General features: G+C 46.9%; 1 protein-coding gene across 6 annotated transcripts in view; it reads left to right on the top strand.

Moving 5' to 3' along the window:
• LOC135900324 (kin of IRRE-like protein 3) overlaps positions 1-25116 on the top strand; it is a 636778-nt gene that overhangs the window by 590487 nt on the left and 21175 nt on the right. For all 6 annotated transcript variants that reach the window (XM_070531960.1, XM_070531961.1, XM_070531962.1 and 3 more), the window contains one exon: positions 8791-9032. In XM_070531960.1, the coding sequence (XP_070388061.1) occupies positions 8791-9032 (242 nt within the window). The remainder of the gene's footprint in view (positions 1-8790; positions 9033-25116) is intronic.

Here is a 25116-nt window from a genome sequence, read left to right as displayed (position 1 = left end):
ATCAGAACCTATGTGATAGAGTATACTTAAATCATTATTGTTACGATGTTGGCTAATTCATATTTCATTGTAATTATTCTATACCCCCCGTTGCTCCCGCGGGATTGCAGCTCGTCGGCTGTCGAGGCATATACATTGAATTTACCTTTCCTCTCTTCCCTCTTGTAGTAAGCAGCAGCTAGAATGCTGTAGCCACTGAGTGACAGTAGCAGGTAACCAATATAGCGAAGGCACCGTCCTATAACCAAAGGTTGTTGCTGCTGCTGTTGTTGTTGTAAATGAATGATGAGGCAGTGTGAAATTAGGCCACCGATGGCGCGGCTATACCAATCAACAAAAAGAAACACCTGCGAGTAAAGAAAGGCAGGTGAAAGGAAAACAAACAAATAAATAAGAAGCAGTCCGAGGAGAGGGTTGGGGGGCAGGGACACAGCTGTGTGGAACAGAGCATCACTCAACTCAGACGTAGGCGACTATGCGATATGGAGCGCACTATACAAGCGACTTGCGGACCTTCGCTCACACGCGGTGGTTTACCAAAACAGTCTCTATCTGTTCCGTCACAACATTACAACAAAAAACGAAAAACTAAACAAGGCACACTGAAGAATAAATCACATAAAAAGTAGTGCAAGTTCACGTCAACTTGCACGAATACACTGAGCACATTCGAAATTGATCTTCTTTCAAAGAGACTGACTCGATACTGTCGCTGTCCACCAGAAAGTCTAAAATAGCTTTGAGGTCTGGTGTTTCTTTGTCTGGGCACGATCAGCGACCAAGAACATTGTTTGCTCACCAAGTACGTTTATACTCGCTCCTACCGCGGAGCGTTTCCTGTCTCTGTTGTACCACTGCAAACGAGGATATTCAGTCAAATACCCAGGTTATGCAAATCAAAGACAATCAGTTCGGTGTAGTGAAGGGGAATGTTGATGTAGAGTGTATATTTAGTGATTTGAGATAGCAGGCGCATGAATACACCAATGGGAGGTTAGTTGACGTGTGCTGGTATAACCTCCCTAATTCGTCATGAATGGATGACTTTTGTGACCTATCGATACAGAGGAACAAATCTGACTTTCCGAGCCCCATGTAACGAGCATGGGGAAGGCCATTGATTTATTTAGATGGTTTACCCGCCGTGGTTGCTTAGGGGCTATGGTGCTGGACTGATAAGCACGAGGTAGCGGGATCGAATCCCGGCCACGGCGACCGCATTTCGATGGCGCCGAAATTCGAGAACACCCGTGTATTAAGATTTAGGTGCACGTTAAAGAACCCCGGCTGGTTCAAGTTTCTGGAGTCCCGAGACTACGGCGCGCCTCATAATCAGATCGTGGTTTCTTTTTCACGTAAAACACAATACTAATAATAAAAAATAGGTGACGTGGTGTCTGAAGTGAACCATCCGGAAATTAGGCGCACTTCTGACAAAATCGATATGGCCGATTGTAGGCAGTAGAGCACGGATGTATTTAAAAGAGAAAAAAAACAACATAAGGATCCATGATTGCAATCTTGATCGCTTCTGTTTCTTGGGGGATATGTCTGCGTCGGGTGAGCAGGTTAACAAGTGAGCTGATGTGGGCGTGCGTGTGCCTTTGTATGCGTGCATGCGCGCAGCCGTATCGTTTGCCGTGTTGCCCGAGATGACCCGCTGTCTCCTTCAGCCGAGGCCTCTCTCCATCTTGTAGTTCACTGACCCCCCCCGACGGGGCACACAGTCCGATACTTCCGCCGACAAGAGCTCCGGTCCGCAAGTGGGGCGCAAACGCCGCTCAATCCCCTGCAGGCGCCTGGAGTTCGTTACTGGCTCTTCAGCTGCTTTCCTTTTCCGTCCAAAGGGCTCCCCCTTTGGACTGGACTGCGACTGAACTGCGTGTCTATTCAGCCATCGCGTCTGCTTCATTTGGCACGAAACGCCGATCGGTCTGCGGCTTGTACACGCACATGCATGTGTGCGTACGTATATACGTGCCGCCAACTTGTTCCCGCACGCTCGGTTGCGGGCGCCCGCCGTCTCGGTGTCTCGGCACACCCGCAGCTCGGAGTCGCGTGCCGCTGATGGGCGTCGTTTGTGGTCCCCGCTCTAATGGCCGTCGTAATCGCCGTTCCGCAATCGCCGCTGTTACCTCTGGGATTACGCCTTAATAATGGCGCTCTCCTGCGAGCCCTCTTCGCGTTCGGTTTTCTCGCCCCTAGTGTACTCCCTCCCCCTCTTTTTCTCTTCCTTTCTTTTTTTTATTGCTTTTTCACACGTTCAGTTTCCGTGATTGCAGCTTGGTTGCAGCTAACGTTTGAGCGCCTGCATGTGCGCGCTTGGCTCGTAAATAACCGCGGTGCCTTTCCTGCTGACCTCGTACCCGTGCTATCGCTCATGGGCTGCTCTCTCTCGGGGGTGGCCCTCGGTATCTTCCCGCATTTCGCTGTTGCTTGAACTCGACTCGCAAACGGGGATTTTGCGAGTTCATTTTGATGCGAAGCCTCGACACTACTCGGGCTCAGGTGCGGGGACGCTCAGGTGGCATTTTCCGTTGTGATAGCGTTGCATTTCCATTTCACGAGTAAATAAGTAGCCAGTGTCTGGCCGCACGCGCGTATCTCCATGGTTGGCTGGACGATTAAGGTGTTTCGCCACAGACGTCGTTAGTCTTGCAGTGTGAGCTGGCAGTTGCTCCGCCTGAGCGTCTCTTTCGCTGTTCGTGAACTTGTTACCTCATGCAACTGAGTTTTGTGTCCTGTAGATGTGCAATCAGAAGACGTGATACCTTTCCACGCACTATCGTTGGTCCTTCAAAGTTGAAAAAAAAATACTCTGTAGGGTCTTTCTTTCGACCTTAGTTGCAAGTGGTGAAGTATACTTCGCAAATAGAATTAAAAAAAAAAGCGTGACACAGGACGAGCGAGTAAAGAGCACAGGACAGAGCGCTGACCAGCAACCAAATGCTTTATTTGCTGAAGCAGCATATGAAGACATTATCGAAGGTGACATAAAGGATAGAAAACGGAGGATAAGCGTTAGTCGCGGAGATAATCCAGTTCTTTTGTTGATAGCGTGAGGGACGCAGAACTGACGCATGCGTCGCCACTTGTGAATATGCAAAATGCCTCAAAGATTTCCCCCGCGCGCTTTCCACTATCTTCCAATTATTTCGCACTTCCTAAATATCAGGGTGCAACCACACGTGCGACAGTGGGCAGCCAGATGACTGCACGGGTTTCCTTTTAGTGAAGCGGCATTCTGGCGCAGGCGGTCATTAATGCGCCTCCCCGTTTGCCCGGTAGAGCAACGTTTACAATCGAGCGGGATTTTATAGACGATAGTCAATAAAATCCACTCAATGCAGTCAATGACGTCAAATCAAATCCAGTCAATCCAGTCAGTACAGTCAATGAACCCGTGAACACGTTTCTTATAACAACTTTTACGCCCGATAGTATCCACCCCTGCTGCCTATTTTGCACAACCCAGCTCAATTTATTAGGGGCACGGCACACGACCCTCACTCCTGCCTTAGCCGCAACTTTCATTATGTTATGGCAAACACAGTGTGCGCAAGGGATGACGGCAAGCCTAGACCTCGAAGGCTGTGACTGCATAGTTTGTTTTCTGGCGTTCTTTAACTCTTCTACCAGGTCACCAGCAACACTGCACAAACACGCTGGTCGGGTAGCCCGCTGATGCTAGTCGGTTAACTTGTCCTGAAAAGCTCTGTTCAACAGATTGCTCGCACGAACGCTTGAGAACAGCTGGCAAACATGCCTTACTGATGCCTCGTTTACGAGTTTGGAGTGTGCAGACAAAACGGGAGAAGCCCTTTCTTTGAGCGAGGCGAGTATAGCTCCCGCACACGTGATGAGGCTTAAAAACAATTTTAGTGTCTAGAAACCTTAAACGGTCATTGGTGGGGTATTCCGTTGTTAATGCAAAATCCCTCATTTTATGTCCACTGAAGGCATCTATAATTGTCTTGGAGGTTATCTCTATGTCATAAGGGTCAACTGGATAAAATACTAAAAAAATTGTCAACAAAGCGGAATATTCTTACGGGTGTGAGCTGTAGGCGAGCGAGTAAGCCCCTGTCATAGCGTGCCAACAAAATGTCGCAAAGTACATTTGGTTGATAGTCAAAAGCATTTGACTAGCAAACAAATAAAGCATTTGACTAGAAGATAAATAATTTGACTAACAACCAAATAAAACACTTGCTTGCTAGTCAGAGCTCTGTCCTGTGCTCTTTACTCGCTCGTCCTGTGTCGCGCTGTTTCTGTTTTTTTTTTATTCGAAAGATGAACCAAACAGCCCCTTTGAACACACTGCTATACTTCGCAATCTGCAAACAAGTGCCTTTCCACACGCGTTCGTCAAACAGATAACGTTTTTCTTATTGTAATTTTTTTTCAAGCACTTTCATTTCAGTCACTACACCGGGCACATTTCTTTTTTAATCTTTACGTCGGCTCATTCGTGGTTTACCTTTGTCATGCTCCCATGTTCGGCAATTTTTCTTGATTCCTTGGTTTCTTTTCCATTCCGAATACTTAGTTTTGTACTCGGTAATGTGTTCTAGGGCGTGAAATGTTAAACCCAAAATTACGCTGCGTAATATGTTCTCGTAATAATGTAGAACTGCTAAGCAAGTATCTCTTGTTTAATGTCAGTATTCGTAGGTGTGAGCTACGTGTATCTACCGTCGTTGGCTGAGATCTGCGATATATAGTTAAGCAACTCCGTTATTCCTGGGCTTTGTGTTTGCCGAAACTGAGTTAGTTGCTCGATCCTGGGACCGTGGCCTCGTCCGTCTGACATATACAAAGTCACGAAAGTGCTGCTGCATTTTTTTTTGTGTGTGATACACCTGCCTACGTGACTGTTTGTCATGAAACGAATGATATGTCTTATTGCGTGGTTGTCCGTGCATATGGTAAGCTTTTTTTACTTCTCATCTTCCACTCGCCTTCGTTTATTTTCCCAGTCCAGCGTACCCGACTGAGCTCAGCCTGGTTAACCTCCCACGCGTTTCCCTTATCACATCGGTCTCTCGCTCTCCCTCTTTCTTTTTCTCTAGTTGCTCGAGAAACAAAGGAGTAGTTATCCGGTTGTTATAAACTTTATAGTTTACCTTTTCTTGAGCACATCTCCTGATCTCTACTAAAAAAAAAGTTGCCATTAAACTGCAGTTCTGAACACGACCTCCTTGCTAACAGGCTTGAATGTAAACAGGCGACTCAGGAGAGCTTAACGTTTCGCTATATCTGATTGAACATTGCATCAAGTTGTTATGCTACTGTATAAAACAACACGTGGGACAATGTTGTCATGGAAAAGAGAAATCCACTTGTCGAAACGTTGGCTTCCACTTTCACCTTGTTCCCATTTTGCTCAATGTTGTCACGAGGGCGTTTTCTTGCGTTTGTCGGTGAACGTTCTTCACCAGATTATTACACTTTTTTTTTTCGATGGCTGACTAGTGTGCTCATAGGTACCTTGTGCTTTGAGCGCATAGTTCTTTTTCTGGGCACATGTTTGCTCAATTAAGAGCTAAATTCTTACATGAAACTATTGGCCATTTTCAATTCCTCGGCGTCACTAGAACGAGACAACATTGATGTTGTGCTAATGAGAGACAGAGCAAAAAAGTAGAGTTTATTGATTGACCACTAGGAAATCGTTGGAGTTTTCCCGCTATATATGAGAAATTGAGGCAGTGAGTGCAGGTTGTAGTGCATTTCTTGTCTAAACCTACTACCGTCACACAGGACCTGCGGTCACTTGCTGTTGCCTTTTGAATAGTTTTTATTGATTTCCTCTAGTTGCGGATGTGCCCCAATTTCCATCTTAGCACTGTTGATTGATTAAGTTTATTATTTCGAAATAACTCAGGGGCTGTGAGTGGCAGAGGGGTCGGGTTTAATTTGGTCCACACGATGGTGTACGCCAACTCTATGTACACGATGCATATTCGCATTACATCTCCATTGGAATTCGAGCGCTCCGGCCGGGAAGCAAACCCAGACATCACGGTCAGCTGCCTGGGAGTGACGTCAGAAGTGCGATCCCAGCAGCACCGCTCACGGAGAGTGAGCCGCCATATGCCCGACAAGCTCACACGCAACCAAACAAATGTAGCGCACCAGATTCGCGTTAGTGTCCCGTTTAACCAGGTGTCATAGACACCTCATAGCTTGCAGTGACAAATGGTCCAAATTGTGTACGCACTCGAAAAACCTGTATTGCGTTAGTCCTGCATACGCACGAGAAGGTCGATTGCAGATCACTATCTGACGTCTTTGTTATGGGCCGATGGCGTGACCACCGGGCGCACTCAGCGCAGCCGTTGTTATAGGGGCAGCTCTACGGTCTTTACTAGTCACTGAGCTAGACACACCGCTTTAGAGACACCGCAACGTATATACCACTTGTACATACACGTCTTCTCCGCTTCTTCGTCTCGCTCGTAGGTTGTTTTCCTTCCCGTCCCCCCTCCTCAGTGCAGAGCAGCACGCCAGACCGAGTTCTAGCTCAGGCCGATGTCTCTGACTTTCTTTAAATAAGTTAATCGTTCTTTCTCTCTACTACTACTACTACTACTACTACTACTACTACTACTACTACTACTACTACTACTACTACTACTACTAAGGAACCAAGACCGAGAGAACTCCATGGCTGAGTTCAGGCGTTCACTTCCTAAATTATCTTTTCTCTCATTCTCTTGGAAACTGCTTAGCCGGAATGGCGCATTTGTATACAATGAAACATTGGCCTTAGTTTGTCAAAACATCAGTAACAACAGTGTTTAAAACACGACACGAAGGAAGGTACGCAACAAACAACTATACGACCTGTCATTCGGGCCGTGTCTCTGTACAGCACTTTTATTCCTGCTGCTCCACTCCATAGAACTGTAGCCAGTACCGAGAAAACGCACTTGCTCAACATAGGATGCTGTCGCACGGTCTGACACTTTCGAGCAGGCCATTTCCCTCGAGATCGAGGTGCATGCTTCTCCCGAATACCTTGATTTCGCATCCGCAGCGCGACGCACGGCTACACTGTTTTACCCTTTTAAGTCTCGATCTCGTCACCGTCGAATTCTTACTTTCATCGCATTCTTTCCCGGATTCGTTCGAGAGTAATGCCTCTTCTCTCTTCTTTTTTTTCCTATCTTTTCTTTTTCCTCGCCGATTTTTCCCGCCACCCCCTTCCACGGTCCTCGTATTGCATGTCGCACTTCTATACGCTTACGTGCCCTTTCTCTCCTCTTATTCGAATCTCCACCGAGCGCAGCGAAGGCGTTCCTTCTTTTTTCCCCTCTGGTGCCTCTCGTTTCGCTTCACGGCGAAGAGGAAATGAATTTTCGGTAAGAGAGATTCTTCTCTACTGCAAGCGGACGATGCGAGCGGGCGGGCGTGAAATCAGGGCTCAGAGGAGGCGCGCTCACTTTCTGCGTTCGTTCGTGTTCCTCTTTCTTTCTTTCTTTCTTTCTTTCTTTCTTTCTTTCTTTCTTTCTTTCTTTCTTTCTTTCTTTCTTTTTTGTCCTTTTTCTTCTTTGCCGGATTTTCTTGTAACGGAGAGTTCGGTCCCAGACGACGTCGGAAAGGGTTCGAGGGAAGCATGCTGCGTCCCGTCGCCCGGGCCGCGGAAACAGGGACAGCAAGATTGAAGACGGAACAGAAAGAAACGTGCAGCGTGAGCGATTAAGAAGCATCCTTCGTGATCGTCGCATAGTCCTTGCAAATGATGTAATACCGTTTTCACCGGGCGGCACGCTGGTAATGCGGACGTTATCGCAGATATGGAGCTCTACAATTTTCGGTATGTTCTCTTTGTTGCAGGCTAAGTTCTAGGTAGCGTTCGTAGGTGTCGAAGCTGTTAAAGGCTCGCTATAAGTGGAGTCAGTGTAAGCATAGCCGTAGTAGTAAATCACACTTCCACAATAGCAAGAAAAGGCAACGTTTAGCGTGAGAGCAGGCTTGGTGAGACGGAGAAGGCGCAGGAACGGAAGGTGGGTGGCGAGGTCACCTTGCATTTTTCCAACCAGCCCTGCATGGCGTCATGAACTTGGACGGCGCGTGCTCGTGCCCGCTTAATTTCTTTAATGGTTGTCGTACTCTGTAGCGACCCAACATTGAACTTGTCAAGTTTCAATAACAGCTGCTGCCGCACGGCGCCCTAAAGACGAGAAAATATACGTTGACGTCCGTTATCTCACGATGACGCTAAAGCGGTGCGAATTTCAGGCGAAATTACAAACGAGGAAATCGAATCTCGATATTCATTTTCTCTCTTAAAAATCAAGCTGTTAGCGTGATACCAACGAAAGTAGCTTTCTGAAAAGAAACTTTCGCGGTCGAAATAGAGTTAGTGTTTCACCTAGGTGTCCCTTTAACATGCTTGTTTGGTATGTATTCCTTGATGTTGTTGCCTCATATTGTTGCGTGCATTTGATGTTGCTTGGGGGACATAGGAATAGGAGCGATGACCTGACCGCCACTGTGTTTCCTGACCAAGAGTCAGAATCAGTCTGTAATTTGGGTGCACTCTAAAGAACCCCAGTGGGGGGGGGGGGGGGGAGGGGGGGGTTGAAATTATTCCGGAGCTACCCGCTACGGGGTCGCTCAAAACCCACTGTGCACTTTTGGGACGTTGAACCTCTTATGCTTCAGCGCTTCGCAGAGCTTTGAAACGATCAGCTAAAGATTTCACACTTTTCTTTTTTTTAGCTTCTATCACGTGTTTCTTACCGCCGCTGTTTTTTTTTCTTTTTTTGCGCGCGTCATCAGACGGTGGAGGCAGCGGTGGCGGCCGAAGCCGGAACAGCTTGCCCGTGGCCCAGCCGCCGGTGTCCCACGGTGCTCGGGGTCCTGGTCGGCTCTTGCTCCTTCCAGGAGGCAGCATGGCCCGCGGCCTGAGCCCCGACGAGTACGATCATCTGCTGCGGAGTCCTAACGTCCGAAACGTCACTACGCAGCTCGGTCAGACCATGTACCTGCACTGCGTCGTGGACTCGGCTTCGGACCGAATGGTAAGTGAATCGCACCTTACTTTCCAAAATAATCTCTTTTGAGGCGTTTAGGCACTACTTACACTTGTTGGCTTTGCTATTTTCTACGAGGATAACGGTACAAAACCCTTAACTGCAGTGCTCGTGGTAACATCATGCCGCGCGAACATCAGCAAAGTCATGCGAACGTTTTATCGCATTGACTGGTTTCGACTAGAGTCCCTGGAAAACGGCGACGATAACCCAATTTTCTTTTTCGTTTAAGAATTTTTCTGATTAAAAAATTCTGATTAGGTGCCTTTATGAAGTACTATGGAGTAGCTGAAAGCACAGGATGCCAAGCTAAATACTTCTGTAGCACCACCAGCACCAGTACAACCAGCAACAGTACCGCCAGAAGCATCATCATCATCATCATCATCATCATCATCATCATCATAAATATGCCATTAGTTGAGCGGCGCTGGAGAGGCGATGTAAAACTGTGCGGCGTTGATTCAACAGTACCATTCAATTCTGCATGCGTAGGTATTTTTTGCAATTGAGGCGTAAAACTCGCGTTCACTGGGTATTTAATAGGGACGAAAGGCAAGTAATGCGACTGGGTTAAGTGTTGCTTTGACCACGACCTCTTTGTTTTCCACCAGTTGGAGCGTGCGCATCGCCTTTAAGTGTAAGCTTGCTGTCAGCGTAAAGCCGGCGTGCAGGTGAAGATATAGCTTCACAAAGGTAGTCTCTACAGCGAGAAAAGGAAAGGATGGCGGGACAGTATTACGTCCGGAGAGTATCGTACGACATTTTCTGTATTTGTACACGAGTGTGTTGTTTACACCAGATTCGTCCTAACAGTTGTGTTACCACTCTGCGCACGTAACCAAACGGTATAAAGCTTTGCTGAACATACCACAGCGAACACAAAGTCTACGTGAATCGTGTCGATGGCTTCTATTTCTGGTGTCGTGAAGCTCTGCTTAATGGTAAAAGAAAGGAAAACGAAAATGCCTAGTAATCGCAATACCCATTACAACACATATTTAAGAAAAATAATATTCTTACTTGCTCTTTATATATATCTTAAATTACAGTGGGCGTTTGATATCATTTTCGTAAATCTAAGAGAAACGCGCATCAGGCGCTAAAAAAGACGTCAACAGCTCATGCTCATCATCATGAACCTATATTATGTGAATTGCAGGACGAAAGACTCTCTCTGCGATCTCCAATTGCCCCTGTCCTGCGCCAACTAATTCCAACTAGCACCCGCCAGTTTCCTAATTTCATCTCCCCAGCTAGTCTTCTGCCGTCCGCGACGGCGCTTCCCTTCTCTTGGTACCCATTCTGTTACCCTACTGGTCTACTGGTTATACAGCCTACGCATTGCATGACCTGCCCAGCTCCATATTTTTTTCTTAATGCCAATTACAATATCGGCTATACCTGTTTGCTCTCTGATCCAAACTCTTTCTGTCTCTTAACGTTATGCCTAGCATTCTTCGTTCCATCGCTCTTTGCGCGGTCCTTAACTTGTTCTCCAGCTCCTTTATCAGTCTCCTAGTTTCTGCCCCACATGTCAGCACCGGTAAAATGCAGTGATTGTACACCTTCCTTTTCAATGACAGTGGTAAGCTTCCAGTCAGGAGCTGACAATGTATGCCGTATGCGCTCCAAGCCATTTTTATTCTACTGTCAATTTCCTTGTCATAATCAGCGTTCCCTGTAATTGACCTAGGTAAACGTATCCCTTCACAGACTCTAGAGGCTGACTGGCGATCCTGAACTCTTGTTCCCTTGCCCGGCTATTCATCATTGTCTTTGTCTTCTGCGTATTAATCTTCAACCTCACTCTTACACTCTCTCTGTTATATAAACTTTTTTAAAACAGGGTTGAAGTACCTCAGACAGGCTGGCCAACGTTTCGATAGGTGGACCTATCTTCGTCAAAGGCGGCCTCGTCATCCTCGGCGTGTTAGTTTTAAAGGGTTAGTGCAGTGACGTCACGTGCGGGTGTTGTCGCTGGCGGCTGGTTTTAAAGAGAGAGATTACAAGAGGGAACAGGCGCTGCCGTCCGACGTCTGTGAGCCTCATTCTCAAGACGAAGGGACAAGAGCGTGAGAGTGGGCACGCGGGGAGGAAAGAAAAGAAATAGAAGCAGAAAAAAGGGGAAAAGAAGGAAAAAAAAAGCAGGGGGGTGCCAGGGCCGTACCAAGACACAACAAAGGGGGGGGGGGGTGAAAGAAAAAGAAAGAGAAAAATGAAATCTTTAAGAAATACGGGGGCTTGGGAGCGTGTTGGGGATGCGAAGGGTTAGGAGGTAATCCGGGGGAGTCGTTGGCGGCATGTTTTTGAGGCATTAGAACGGCCGGTCAAGCAATAGGTCGAGTAATTTTGAAATAGTTAAAGTGGCGACGGGGAGTCTGCGGTGCAATGGTGGGGTGACTGAAAGGCAGCGGCATGGTCTTTCAAGGGGCACTGCCCCACGCGCTTAACGTAGGTGTCGTTACGGCGGCATCCAGAAGGCGATGGTTGAGGCGCCGAAAAAGGCATATTGACTTCGGAATGTGTTGTCGAGGGGGTTTCAAAAAAAAAAAGGACTAAAAAAGGGGTAAGGGGGAAGGGGGGGGGGCGAAATCGGTATAGCAAACAGGAGGGCGACGCGTGCAGAAGCGGGCGCGGGCAAGTGTACATGGAAGAAGGGGATCGTAGTACACTTGGTATAGACGTAAAATCCTGAAAGAGTACATTAAATTGAGTAGTAGGCAGGAAATTTTTTTTTTCTTTCTTTTTCCCTTCCTCCTCTCTCCCCCTCTCCCCCCTTTTCCTCCGAAATGAAAGAGTAGGTGAGGTTAAGAATTAAAGTTGGCTGGTGGCCTAATGTGTTTTGTGTATTGGTTGATGATATGAGAGTTTCAGATTTAAGTTACAGCTTTTAAAGATTCTAAGTTGCCGCGTGCCAAATTAATTCCTGTCGGGTGTAGGCAATTAAACTTGTGTATGAGGTATGATTCCGTGTACTTCCTTTCGCGAGGGGAACGGAAATTTGTCGCGTGCCCACTCTCACGCTCTTGTCCCTTCGTCTTGAGAATGAGGCTCACAGACGTCGGACGGCAGCGCCTGTTCCCTCTTGTAATCTCTCTCTTTAAAACCAGCCGCCAGCGACAACACCCGCACGTGACGTCACTGCACTAACCCTTTAAAACTAACACGCCGAGGATGACGAGGCCGCCTTTGACGAAGATAGGTCCACCTATCGAAACGTTGGCCAGCCTGTCTGAGGTACTTCAACCCTGTTTTAAAAAAGTTTATACCACAGTGTGCCATTCCATCTGCCAGCCCCTTTCTTGTTTTTGGACTCTCTCTGTTAAGGTCCTCAATTATTTGTTGTAGGTGGTGGTGGTGATAAACTTTATTGAAAAGGGGAAGGGTAAAGGGGGACGTGTAACTTGTCTGCAGTGTTGCTGAATAGAACAATCCCATCGGCAAACCGGAGGTTGCTGAGGTATTCGTCGTCGATCCTTACCCCTAAGCCTCCTCAGTTTAACAGCTTGAATACTTCTTCCAAACACGCAGTGAATAGCATTGGAGAGATTGTGTCTCTCTGTCTGACCCCTCGCTTTATAGGTATCTTCCTACTTTTTTTGTGTAGAAATAACGTAGCTGGGAAATTTCTGCAGTTTTTTCCAAGATATTTAGGTAAGTGCTCTGTACTCTTTGATTACCTAATGACTCTATGACTGCTGGTATCACTACTGAATCAAATGCATTTTCATAATCTATGAAAGCCATATATAGAAGCTGATTGTATTCTGTGGATTTTTAGATTAACTGATTAATCACATTGATGTAATCCATTGTACAGTATCCCTTCCTTAAGCTAGCCTGTTCCCTTGGTTGACGAAAGCCCAGTTTTGGCCTTATTCTATTGGAGATTATCTTGGTGAATATTTTTTATAATACTGGGAGTAAGCTAAAAGACCTACAATTATTCAATTCTTTAACGAGTCCCTGTTTGTAGATTAGTATAATGTTTGCATTCTTCCAGTTCTCTGGGACCCTTGAAGTTCGATAGACACTTCGTACAGAGACCCGCCAGTTTTTCAAACATTACATATCCTCCATCTTTGATTAAATTGATTATTATTCACTATTCAATAACCCAGAACGAGACAGCATATCCGACCGAGAAAGCCTTTGCTGATCCGTAGCGAGATGAAAGTTCGATCGATTTCTTAATCGGAGAAAAAAAAGAAGGAAAAAGTGAGTCATCGGCTATAGAATTATCGCTAAGGCAATCTAGTATTCTCGCTGCCACGGATGTTTGAAATTCGTAAATAAGAATTGCGCTATAGCGCTGCATGCTTCAGTGGAGATTTGAGCGGCGGTTTTTCCCGGTACAAGCAATGCGAAGCGGGGAAGGGGGGGGGGGGCAGACAATCAGCAATTCCTGGAATTGCCAGACGAGGCTGTGGTGTATATATTTAACTGACAACATGCTGAGCATGGAGTAGCTTCAACCGGGCTGTTGACACGTCTCAAGAGATGATTAATGCTGTGTTTTCATGAATCGAGCATTTAAGAGCAACATTTTGATAAACAAAATGCGATGGCTTTTCCAGCGGCAGCCTCCATACGAAAGCGGTTCAACTCAAAGGAAGCACTCGCCCGAACAGTCTGCGCATTCCTGTGCATCCTTTCGCTCGCACGCCAAATTTACTGCAGATGCCAGTACAGTCGCGGCGGCAGAGTCAGAGCTGGGTTAGTTTTGACTCTCAACGTTATTTTTCTTCTTTTTTTTTTCTCGGCTGCCCGAAGCTCAAGCCTCAAGAGAGTTCTCAGTTCACGCTGCACGGCTTCACCACTCTTGCGAGAAATGTCGGGGGCCGCGACGTGAAAAAGAAAAAAAAAGATACAAGAAGGAGAAAGTAACCGTGATCTTTCCCTGCTTCACTCATACCGTTACACACGAGAACACACGCACGCGTACCAACTATAGCTAAAGAGCGCAGGTATTTAATCTCTCGCGCTCTTTCGCGCGGAATGGGGAGTAACGATGAAAGCCGGTAAATAATAAAGCCCCAAGTGCGAGAGACGAGCGGTCGACGACCGACACATGGGACGCACATGTTGAGCGATCTTCCCTCGTCGCAGCGCCGGGGGTGTCGACGCGCGAGCAGAAACAAAGCGGGAAATGCGGCGCGGACCACTTGCGCGTGGGAACAAGTGCGTGCCCTCCTCTCCGAGATGCGCTTGACGCGCGTGGGTTGTCTTCTTTTTTTTTCTGTTTCTCTACATTTTTTCATGCGCCTGCCTTGTTCTGCGCTCCACTCGCGGGCTTGCACGCCACTGCGAGCAAAAAAAAAAAGGGGGGGGGGGAGATAATGGTTGGGTATTCACAACGAGCTGTAGAGGCTGATCGCCTGCTGCTGGCGCGTCTATCTTCTCCCCAACAGCCATCCCGCGTCACCCTTCGTGAGTGGCAGCGAAGCGTCGCCTCACGCGCGCGCCTGTGTGTGTCGCTTGCTTGCGAGGGATCGTACGCACTCTCTGGCTACGCCGGCATGCTGTGCGGGGTGCATGAAGGGTGCTCCTCTGTGGTGGCCTGTCGAGAGCGAGGTGGCGGCAGTTCGCACACACTTGGCGCACACTAGCGCGCCCAATGAGCGCGTACAGATCGCCGCTGCGGTCTTGCCTCGCTCACGGTGCCTCCTTCCCGATTGAGCTTTTCTCTCGCGTCGATCGGGTTTCGTGCGTGATCGAGAACACCCTCGGCAATCTCGTGTGCTGTAGTGGGGGGGAAAAAAGAAGGAAGCGTGGCTTGTTGATTCGAAGAGAACGTGCGGCAATTAACTTCCAGCCATATCGAGCTTTGTTGACACTGCGTTAGAGAGTGTCGCGTTTTTAGCGGGATAATGAAATCGGGCTTGTTTGTCGGCGGCGTTTCGGTCTCTTGGAGCATTTCTTTTTTTTCTTACTTTTCTGACGGCATTAACCTGTTTCGAGAAAACTAGTTAGGCAGAGACGTGACTGTATCGCTACCGATACGCAGTGGCGTGATATTCAGTTTGTTAGAACACCAGCTCTGGTTTAAAGGCTTGGTCAGAGCGCTGAACAAGTCGTCGAATGTATACTTATACGTACTTTCATATTTGGTGGTTCTAAAGAACTCTGATCGGGTTCCTTCGGAACAGTCGGTCTTGCGTTTAATATATTTGTCCAAGAAATAGCATCAGCGCAATTCATAGGCGCACAGGTACGGTAACTAGGCGAAATGTAGCGCTCTAACTTGCCACCGGGAATAAAGAAGGAATTGCTGTTGATATCTAAGGTGACATGGCCTCACATATACGTGTATTTAGGCGTGAAGGTAGGGACAGGCGTTTGTTCGGGGTGCCCCTTTTCGAGGCTTGTTGTCCTGTCATCCGAGTGACTGCGTAATTTGACTTTCAATTGACTTTTTCCAATCAATGTCATAACAAAAATAGCAGACATATACCTGTGTGCACGAACGGAACGTCTATCATGTTGCAATTGGACGACAAAGCGCTCTCAGATGATAACATAGAGCCACCAAGGTATCAACCTGCATCCACACAGAAAGACACTAGAGCCCTGCTGCGCCTTCAGAACACTTCTTACCGCCTACTTTGAATGTATATTAAACGGTGTCGTGCGCGTCGCCACATCACCTTTTTTTCAATCCTTTTTCTTTTCTTTTCATTCTCGTCCCCCCAGTCCTCATTGAAGGGTTGCAAACTATGTGCAATCTGGTAACCTGCCAGTCTTTCCTTTTTTTTCTTTCTCTCCCTCAATCTCGCCAGACCAACTCGATTCTGTAGATCGCTGACGTATCCCACTCACGGGGAAGCTCATATAATTGCTGTCCTCCACGTTTTGGAGGCCCTGCTTTCATATGAGCAATTAGCTCTTTAAGAAGAATGAAATGTACGTGGAGTTAAGGTAATTAAACGAGGTAGTGTTGAGCGCCGGCGGCACGAGGTTGGGCAACAAACCGTCCACCGTCCAAAACCCTGGAACTGCCGTTATGGGTCGGTGGTGTAAATCTTCGTCTGTGCGGAAGACAGTGGAATACTCGCTGCACATTCTCAAATTCATCTGCGGTTCTTTGTTGCGAAGGAGCGCTCTGGTACGTCGATTCGAGACTGCTTTTGGTCGCCGTTACCTTATGTCGAACCCGTTCCGTTCGAAAATAAATTCGCCATGCTCTGCAGAGATCTATCTGCGTGTCTTGTCAGCGTGCAAAAGCTTTATAAGTATTTTCCTAGCGAACTTAGCGTTTCGGGTGACTGGGGACGTTCGAGTACGAGCAGGTGCCTGGGCCTGAACATTCATTCTTGAGGAGAAAATTGCGCACAACTAGACAGACGAGAGCACAAGACAACGAAGATGGGACGCCACTAACAACAAAGTTCTTAATCGCACTCGTTCTACCTTCTATTTTTTTTTTCGTCTTTCTGGTTCTCCCTAAATAATTATGCGCCCGCTGGCCACGGGACAAGATCTCTAATATCTCAGCTTTTGTCGCTTAGTCTTGATTATCCGCACAAACCGCTCCTCGACGCCACTGATCTAATAACATTCATGTCTATTGTGATGCTGGGTGTAGAAACGCCAGCTGTGAAGTGGGAGAGACTCCTACGGCTAATCTCGTACCCATGCACAAACACCCAAGATTTCCGCCGGGGCAGCTTTAATTGGTAAAATACCATAAGTGTTATGCGTAAGATGCGGGTTCGGCTGCCACCTTCGGCAGGTTGTCTATTGATCCAATTTCATTTGTCCTTACACATATTTTTTTTTTCATTTCAGTGAAACACAACAAATAATTTTCCAATTCTTTGGTTGTTTATTGAGAGCAAGGCATTAACCTAGGCGGGTGGACAGAAACCTGCGGGGCTAGGATCTTTGAAAGAGAGTGAGAGAGAGGAAAAGAAAACGCACACACATGCCACCTTCAGCACAGGTTAAATCTGTGTTGCTTTACGGCGTGTGCTCGCGTACCCGGAAGCAAGATTTCGGTTCAAAGACAGGAGCCGTGACGAGCGATCGCGCACCTCGTTGTAGTTTTTGGCGCCGATACACGGGTCGAGCCTTCAGCTCCCGCCCCATAGTCACACTTATAACACTATTGTCGGTACGCTTATTCTTTAACATTGTTTTTATTTTTATCGATGTTGTAGTATAGGCCCTCGTAGCCACTTAGGAGGTCGTCGCGCGTTCTCATTTTTTTTCCCACGAATTGCCGTCGCGCTCGTTAAAAGGTGATTTGGAATTCTTCGCATGTTGGATTTGTAGTATATATGAGCTCGCTTGCGGGAGAATCCGCTATTTCTGCTGGAAGAAAAAGAAAAAAAAAGTAGGGAGGGAGGGGGCTCAATTGTTTCTTTTTGCTTTCGCTTCCATTCGTCTTGCGTATTCTTTCAAAGCTAAGCTACGGTCCTTCTTGACGATCATCGTTTAGGCGCTTGGGCTAAAGTGCCATCGAGTGAAGGGAGGAAGGCAATCCCGTTTTCCACTTCACATGGTCTGTTTTGCCTGCGCACATAAGTGTAGCACTTGCACTCCTCGGCCTTCTATAGTCCGTATTTAAATTTATTTGCGTTTTTTTATTTCACGTTTGCATTGATTAGACGATGCGTGCATAAAGGCAGAAAGAGAGAGAGAGAGAGAGAGAGAAACGGAGACACAGCAAACGGCATAACAGGATGTCAAAGGAGCATGCTATGGCAAACGAAAACTCTGGAAAGCGTAGAAAGCTGGCGTCACGACGGGCAATTCGCTCGCTTCTTAAAATCTCGAGGGCAAAATCCGATTTATAAGGCAGCTTTTGCCCTTTATTCGCTTTACCGTGTATCGCGGGGTGTATACCGTACTTGTTGTGTTCTTTTTTTTCGGTAAGTTTACCTGCGCGACGTTTTTGACTATCTGCGACAAGAAACGAAACAAACTGTTGCAGAAGTTATGTCTGATGACTATCTTTGGAGAATGCGACAGTGGTTTTTTTTTTTTAACCGTGTATTGCGACATGATGCATTGCTTTGTATAAGTTTATGTCGGCCATCACATGGCGACGTTCAGAGCGATTCTTGTGATGCGTAGATGACACACTATACCCGTGACAGCTGTTGCGGCTCGAGGTGGCATTTGGGCCAGGAATCCACCAAGGCCATTGATTAGTACGTCCTGCAATAGGAACGAAGGAAAAAGGGTTTATTTTACATTATTTACACTGGCTCCATATGCCGAAGCCCACTCCATGTAGGAGCACATTAAACGCCGGAGTTCAAATCAGGACACGTCAGCACCACCGTAAACTGCATCAATGGTCTCGGCTTTCAAAACACGTCGTCTTAAGGAATCTGACGCCTATATCTCGGCCAATCACAATCGTCGAATCGGTTCTCGAAATTCCTCATATGATGCCGCACGATTGCGCCGAGCTCCGCCTCCGATGTTGCATCTTCACCACCGCATGTGGCGCAAGCGCGTAGCAATCCGGAAATTCGAGGTCGATGCTGTTCCCACGGTAGCCTTCGATGTTGGGCCCCTTTATCAATTACTTCAGCTCGTCAAGGTCAGGCTGAGGTAGAGTGATCTTTGCGGTATCTGCAACCTCGAAGTGAGCATCTTAGTTTGCGCGTCGCAGTCTATGTCGTGCCCCGCCAGCGTCGGGGCGCGCGCTGATGAAAGGGCTGCCGCGTGGGAAGCCTCCAAGCGATGCTCACCGCCGCACTGAGACGTAACGCACCGAACCGAGGCTGTGCAGTAAAGTACGACACTTAGATTTCCAATTTCGAGTTCTCTATAGATCTTACAATGCACGATAAATTACGTCTCTGGTAGGCAAGTTTAAATAGGGGTTCAAATAAAGTTGGACGCAGTGTGCCTTCGGCTGCTTTAGTTCACTGATATGAAAGTTATATATTTGCCCAAACAAATTAGGAAATTAAAATGGACAAACAATAGTAAGCACACTTTAGCTGCGGTTTATGCGGTGCTCACATATGTAGTGGTATCTCCAGCAGCGATGGTGAAATGTCCACACTATAAGAGTGCGCATTACAGAAAGGTGGACGGCTGACACGGTTGGTATATACATGGAAGCACATCTCTTTTTTATTACGGCAGTGCCCGCGTGCCGACTAAAGCTCAGGTCTATTTCTATCGCTAAAAATTAATGGCACCAGTACGGAGAAAGAGTGACGGGCACTCTATAGATTCACCGTATTGCTTATCCTTGCAGCCGTGTCGCCCTTGATTACCGCTTCCGAACAGAAGATAACAGTGAAATCATAAGTATCCAAAGACTAATAAAAAGACCGGCTCCGCACCTCACACTGAAAACGCCTGCCTGTAAGCGAACGACACCCGTTTAAGTTTGTCCTTCTTCGTCGTCCGTGTCGCGTGCGTGGCTTTCACACCCTGCTTACAGCTAACCGACCAGCAAAGTTTGCGACACTCAGGGGAGAGCACACATTATGTGTACTTAACGCTCCCTCACGCCATACACACTTTTCACTGTATACCTACTACATATACTGTCTTTTACGCACTTGCTTACAACGCTCGCGCTTCTCTTGCGTGTACGTTCGCGTCGGCGCGCGCGGCAGAACGCATCGTTTATTTATTCGCGTTACCAGCCCCCCAGTACCGTGGCGAAGGCGCGGAGACGACTGGCAAACAAAATGGCGCCAACGTCCTTGGCGATGTCGTCTGCCGGGTCTGCTGAAAGCAAGCAGCCGCCGGGACCTGTGCGAACATGCATTATTCATGGGGCTTTTCACAGCCGCCCGCACCTATTCGGATTCGCGGATATATAGGCTCGTGCCGCGGCGCGACGCGAGAGCCAAGACAGAAGCCGAGTTGAGCCGAGCTCCCCGGCAACGGAAGCGCGACTCTCGGAATATTCAAGCAAATGATGGAGCCTTTCTATTCGTTGGTCGAGGCTGCCGTTCCCGTGTCGGCGACTTCCGAGAAAACCTGGGCATACAAGAGAAGGAGATTGAAAAGGAATAAACATTAAGAAAAGGTGGCTCTAGCTCTGCCCTATAGTAGTTCAAAGTACCATAAGAGAGAGCATACGGCAGGCTGCCGTGGGGAAGATGGGGGGGAAGCTGGTGAAATGAAAACTAATCAATAATAAAAAAAGTGGCGGGAGAATTTGCAATAAGTTGAGCAACAAAGACGTGGCAGTAGCCCTCTGAGAAGAGTTCCGTGTTTGAGATGGAGCGATTGGAACAAAGAGATGAGATAAAGGGAGAGAAGGTAGTCTCGACTTCCTGTTTAAGAAGGTTGCCGTTGAGCAGTAAGACGGAGTCGTTATCCTTTGAACGAGAACTTAATACTCGTGGCGTGGAAAGAATCTCTGCCTTTGTGGAACTGAATTTGCGTATTGAGCCGTTATACGATCTAAGCATCTCTCATTTGACTGTATAGTGCACATAAATTTAATGCGACTGTAAGTGCTGAACAATGAAAGGCTTTCGTGATCGTTAGACGTGGCGCGACATGACACAGACAGAAAAGAATATACGTGCGTGCACGTCATTTTCTCATATTGCTGTTGGTGCTGATGTCTAAAACCAATATGGATTATCAGCTTAACCAAACTTTTGCTCCTGTGAGGCGTTCATGGCAGGAAGAATCTTGAGGTTACAGTTTAGAACAGCACTAAATTTCTAGTGCAATGGTGCATCAGCTGTTTCAATGCCAAGAAGCAATATTGCTATTTGAAGATATCTTCCTATGCTCCTTGTGAGGGACGTAATATAGCCCAAGGTGCTGTTGCGACAGGAAAGCGAATCAATCAATCAATCAATCAATCAATCAATCAATCAATCAATCAATCAATCAATCAATCAATCAATCAATCAATCAATCAATCAATCAATCAATCAATCAATCAATCATTTTTTATGTTTGCTGATGCCCAGGAGGTCAGTCATAAGGACTTTCAGGGAACTAGCTCTAGTAAATATAATAAAAAGATCTTAAGTGTCGTCCCATTCAAAGCAACATTTCTAAAGTTCATACGACAGCGCAACAACAGACGAAGACGAAAACTATGATCATGAAGAACAGATTATGAACATATTCCAACTCGCCAAGTTCTCGTTACTTCTGCAGCACAGTCACACACGACATTCACCAATTTACCAAAATTTACCAAGAAATCTAAGAAAAAAACCTAATATATCATCAGCCTCACAACGGAGCCTGATGTTCGCATTTCCAGCCGCTGCTAGTACATGCGAACAACGTAGTGATTTTCGGATTTTACTGGCTATTTTTAGAGCTTGCTCGGAAATTCAACGTTTTACGAGATCCCATGGTCCGTAAACTTTTGTGGTTGACTGTACATTCCTGAGTTTAATAGAGTAAAAAAAATTCTCAGTATTAAGATAAGCTTGTAATGATGAGTTCAGCATGGATTACCTACAATTTCTCCAAATACAGTCAAATATCAAAGGGGGATGTAACAAAATAATGGATATCATGAAGTAACTAAAATTTATCTTGAAATCCCTATGGCGATTCACAGTGCAGTACATGCAGTAAGGTATGTAACGAAGTCATGAATGTAACGAAGTAATTCGGGCATCACCTTCTTTAAATCTTATAAATAACGAGTTTTTACTGCGTGGCTGTTGCGTTAGCTCAGTTACTGTAGCATACTGTTGCTGAGCAGGAGGTCGCAGATTCAGTCGTCGGCCGCATTTCGATAGGAGTGGAATGTAAAAAGCGCTTGCACACCGTGCATTTAAAGAACACAAGGCTATCAAAACGGTCCGAAGCAATACACCATAGTTTGTGTCATAGTCTCGGGGCTTCGGTGGGGCTTGTGGACAGCCGCATTAGCCGAAATTTCTAACCACTGCTCCCATTCACCGATCGATTTTATTTGTCAAAGTGTGTTCGAACTTCATATTGGTTTTTGTCCCCATTGTGCCTACGCAGTTGCTTCTTTAATTCCCAAGCTTTGCCACCTTATTTCACTTGATTTCGTTTCATTTTATTCCAACGTTGAGGGGTACGATGACCACGTTAATCTGCGGCTATCGCTTCTGTGTTTTTAAGTTTCAATTCCGTCATTTTACTTCATTCACCCTTCTGCATTTCTTTTTTTTGTCTCTCTCTGTTTCATGGAGGTAAGCGTTGTCACCACCGTAGCTATCTCAGGTGTGTGCTCCGCCTCGTTACTTACCTGCATGGTGGTGAAAACTACGAGATAGAACCACAAGGATGTTTCTGTCTTCTTTTTTTCCTCCCATCCATTACCACTTTGTGATCGCACTGCACACATCGTCGATGTCATGGAAATATCACCGTATGGCTCTGCTGAAAAACGGGAAGGTCTGCGTCCCTTATGTGGAACACGCAGGCGGCTCTCGCTTCATGATTGGCTGATACGTGCTCTAGCCTTGGCTGCACTGTATGAAGTTAGCGAGTACATGTGTAGCTCCAGAGTGCATTGCAATCGTCCGCCAGCTTTCCCTCTTACTTCATCGCCTTTATACCTGCCATTGACTGCTTTGCTTTCGCTGTAAACTTTCACTCTTCGACGTATTGCATACCCTGTTATCGCATTTTTTTCTGCAATTGGCGTTAAGACTCCGGAACTGGCACCTAATGTCTAACTACTCCGTTTAAACTGTAGTCAGTGGCACCTTCAGTGTAGATATGTAACGCTTTCTCGGCAGCTACGGGGCGTTCCGCTGCTGACCACGTAGTAGCAGCTTCAATTTGCGACAGCAGTGAGCTCACTTATTCGGGGCAGAAAGCAAAAGCGATGGTGAAATGAAATTTCAGTGCGCGTTAAGGAATGGCTTGTGCCTTGCGCTCGGAAGGCGAAATATTAGGCCGTAGCCGTACGCTCCTCCACGCCTCATTTCCCAGTGCTCCTGTAGTATAGGAATAATCCTGTCGGTCGAGCAGCCGAAATAATGACAACAACTTGCAACAACCGGAACTCTCATTCGTGGTATCCCGTGCGACTCGTACGTTAAACCCTCCACATTGGGTTATAGAGACGTAAAGGGAAACAAGCAAATAAGATCAGCCGCAACAACAAAATAATCATAATGAAAAGAGAGAGATAGAGAGAAGAAACAAAAAGAAAATCCCTACCTACGCGTGAACAGGTATTGTGGCATAAAGTCCGTGGCGAGGCATACGTACTAGTTCATACAAGCTAGAACACTTTACCAGTTAGTTGCGCGTAAGGGTGCAGCTAACTACATAGCCAGAAAAGCCGACTTCTGGCTCACGTTGTGTACGAGAGGTTTCTCGTTGTGTTGAATTACGCTTTGTTGCTCGGCACGTTCCCGTCGTATAGTGGTTATCTCCCTAAATAGCTGTCCGAAATGGACAAACTCAAGCAAGGGGGCGGGGGGAGTTGGGGGAAGAAGGGAGGGAGAGGACATACGGACGCGAAAATAAAGAAAGAGAGGAAGAACACGCGGTAGTCCATTTTTCCTCGCTTCCCTAATGAAGCCTCGCCCCAGTTTCAATCAGCGTGCTATGCTCACATCTGGCTCCCGCTCGTCCACGAACAACTAAAGAAGTAACGACAATAAAGCCGAAATCATCGGGAACGCAAAAGCGAGCAATTGAATACTACAGCGGCGCCTAATGACGCCTAATTGAGGCAGCTGTGCGGGAGCCGTGGCCCACTACGTACGTGGACTTGTGCGAAGACAAGAAGAGTGGCGAGGAACACAAGTATATACAAAGAAAAGAGCGCCAGCGAGTGAAATCAAGTGCGGCCACGCGTCGAATTGGCCAAAAGAGGCTCGGGGCAGAGAAATACAAAGCTAGAAGAGCAGACCTATCAAGACAGTGGGGAGCGCGTGTTTGGTTAAAACATGATGAAGCCAAGGTGAACGGTTGGACGATTTCAGAACTGTTTCAGGCGCATGCTTGGCTTGCGTGTGACGATGCGTCGGCTGAAATGAACAAAATGGCTTGCTCTGTGCCTTAGATACTGTTATTTGGGCCGTATGGCAGTGCTGCAAATAACGCATTCCGAACCTGGAACACTGATTTGTGATTGACGTGCGTGAGCTGAAAGTTGCTTACTATGTTAAAATGAAAATTGTGAAGCTAGTGCTGCATATCTCGTTAAAGACGAGACTGACGACCTCCTACTTCGTCGCCAGCTTTGCGTTATCGTTACCTCCCTTTAGAAATTTGTTGCTTCCTGCGTGTGAAGGTTTCCAGGCTCCTGAAGAAAAATTTACTCGGTTTCTGTTGGGTGCGTACGTAGTTCATATCTTATTCTAGTAATTCTTGGCGTTTGATTCGCTTCTGGCATAACTGACGCAGCGCTATGGGTCCATCCATAGGTGAGAGATAGCTCAACGAATGATGCGCAGGAATGATGCAGGAATGTTTTATTTATTTATTTATTTATTTATTTATTTATTTACTTGCAATACTTCCACGCTCAGTTGAGAGCATAGCCGATGGGAAATGCAAAGAGTTACAAGGAATAATCGTGATTTAAAGAAAAAAAAGAATTGAAATTTTGAAAACACGCGCACTGTATGCACACATTATACACTCACACAAGAGAAACAAAGCACGTCCCGCCGGAGTAGGATTAAAGCGATTAGCGTGCACTAGAGAGAGAGAGAGAGAGAGAATGAAGAGGAAAGGCAGGGAGGTTAACCAGATATGAGTCTCCGGTTTGCTACCCTACACTGGGGATGGGGGATACGGGTTAGAAAGATGACAGAGAGGAAAACGCAAAAAAAACGAACAAAAAAAAACCGAACGCGCACACACGGAGACACACACACAAAAGGCGTTCCAGTTAAAGTCGTTCACACAGGCCGGTAGATCGCAAGAAGCGCAAAAGCGCTTGCACGGCCTTCTTCTGTGACGGCAGGTCCTTTCGATGTTGCAGGATTATTTTTTCTGATAGCGGTTGGTCGTCCAGTTGGTCAAGTTCCTGGCTGAGGCATGCCCTCTGTGGACTGTACTGCGGGCAGGTGCACAAAATATGGCCAATTGATTCTTCATGGCCACAGTGGTCACAGGTTGGGGTGTCGGTCATCCCTATGTGGAAGGCATAGGCTTTAGTAAAGGC

This window comes from Dermacentor albipictus, chromosome 1 (assembly GCF_038994185.2).
Source record: "Dermacentor albipictus isolate Rhodes 1998 colony chromosome 1, USDA_Dalb.pri_finalv2, whole genome shotgun sequence".
Classification (NCBI taxonomy): Eukaryota; Metazoa; Arthropoda; class Arachnida; order Ixodida; family Ixodidae; genus Dermacentor; species Dermacentor albipictus.
Note: the sequence above shows the minus strand (reverse complement) of the source record. Positions and strands in the feature narration are given on the sequence as shown.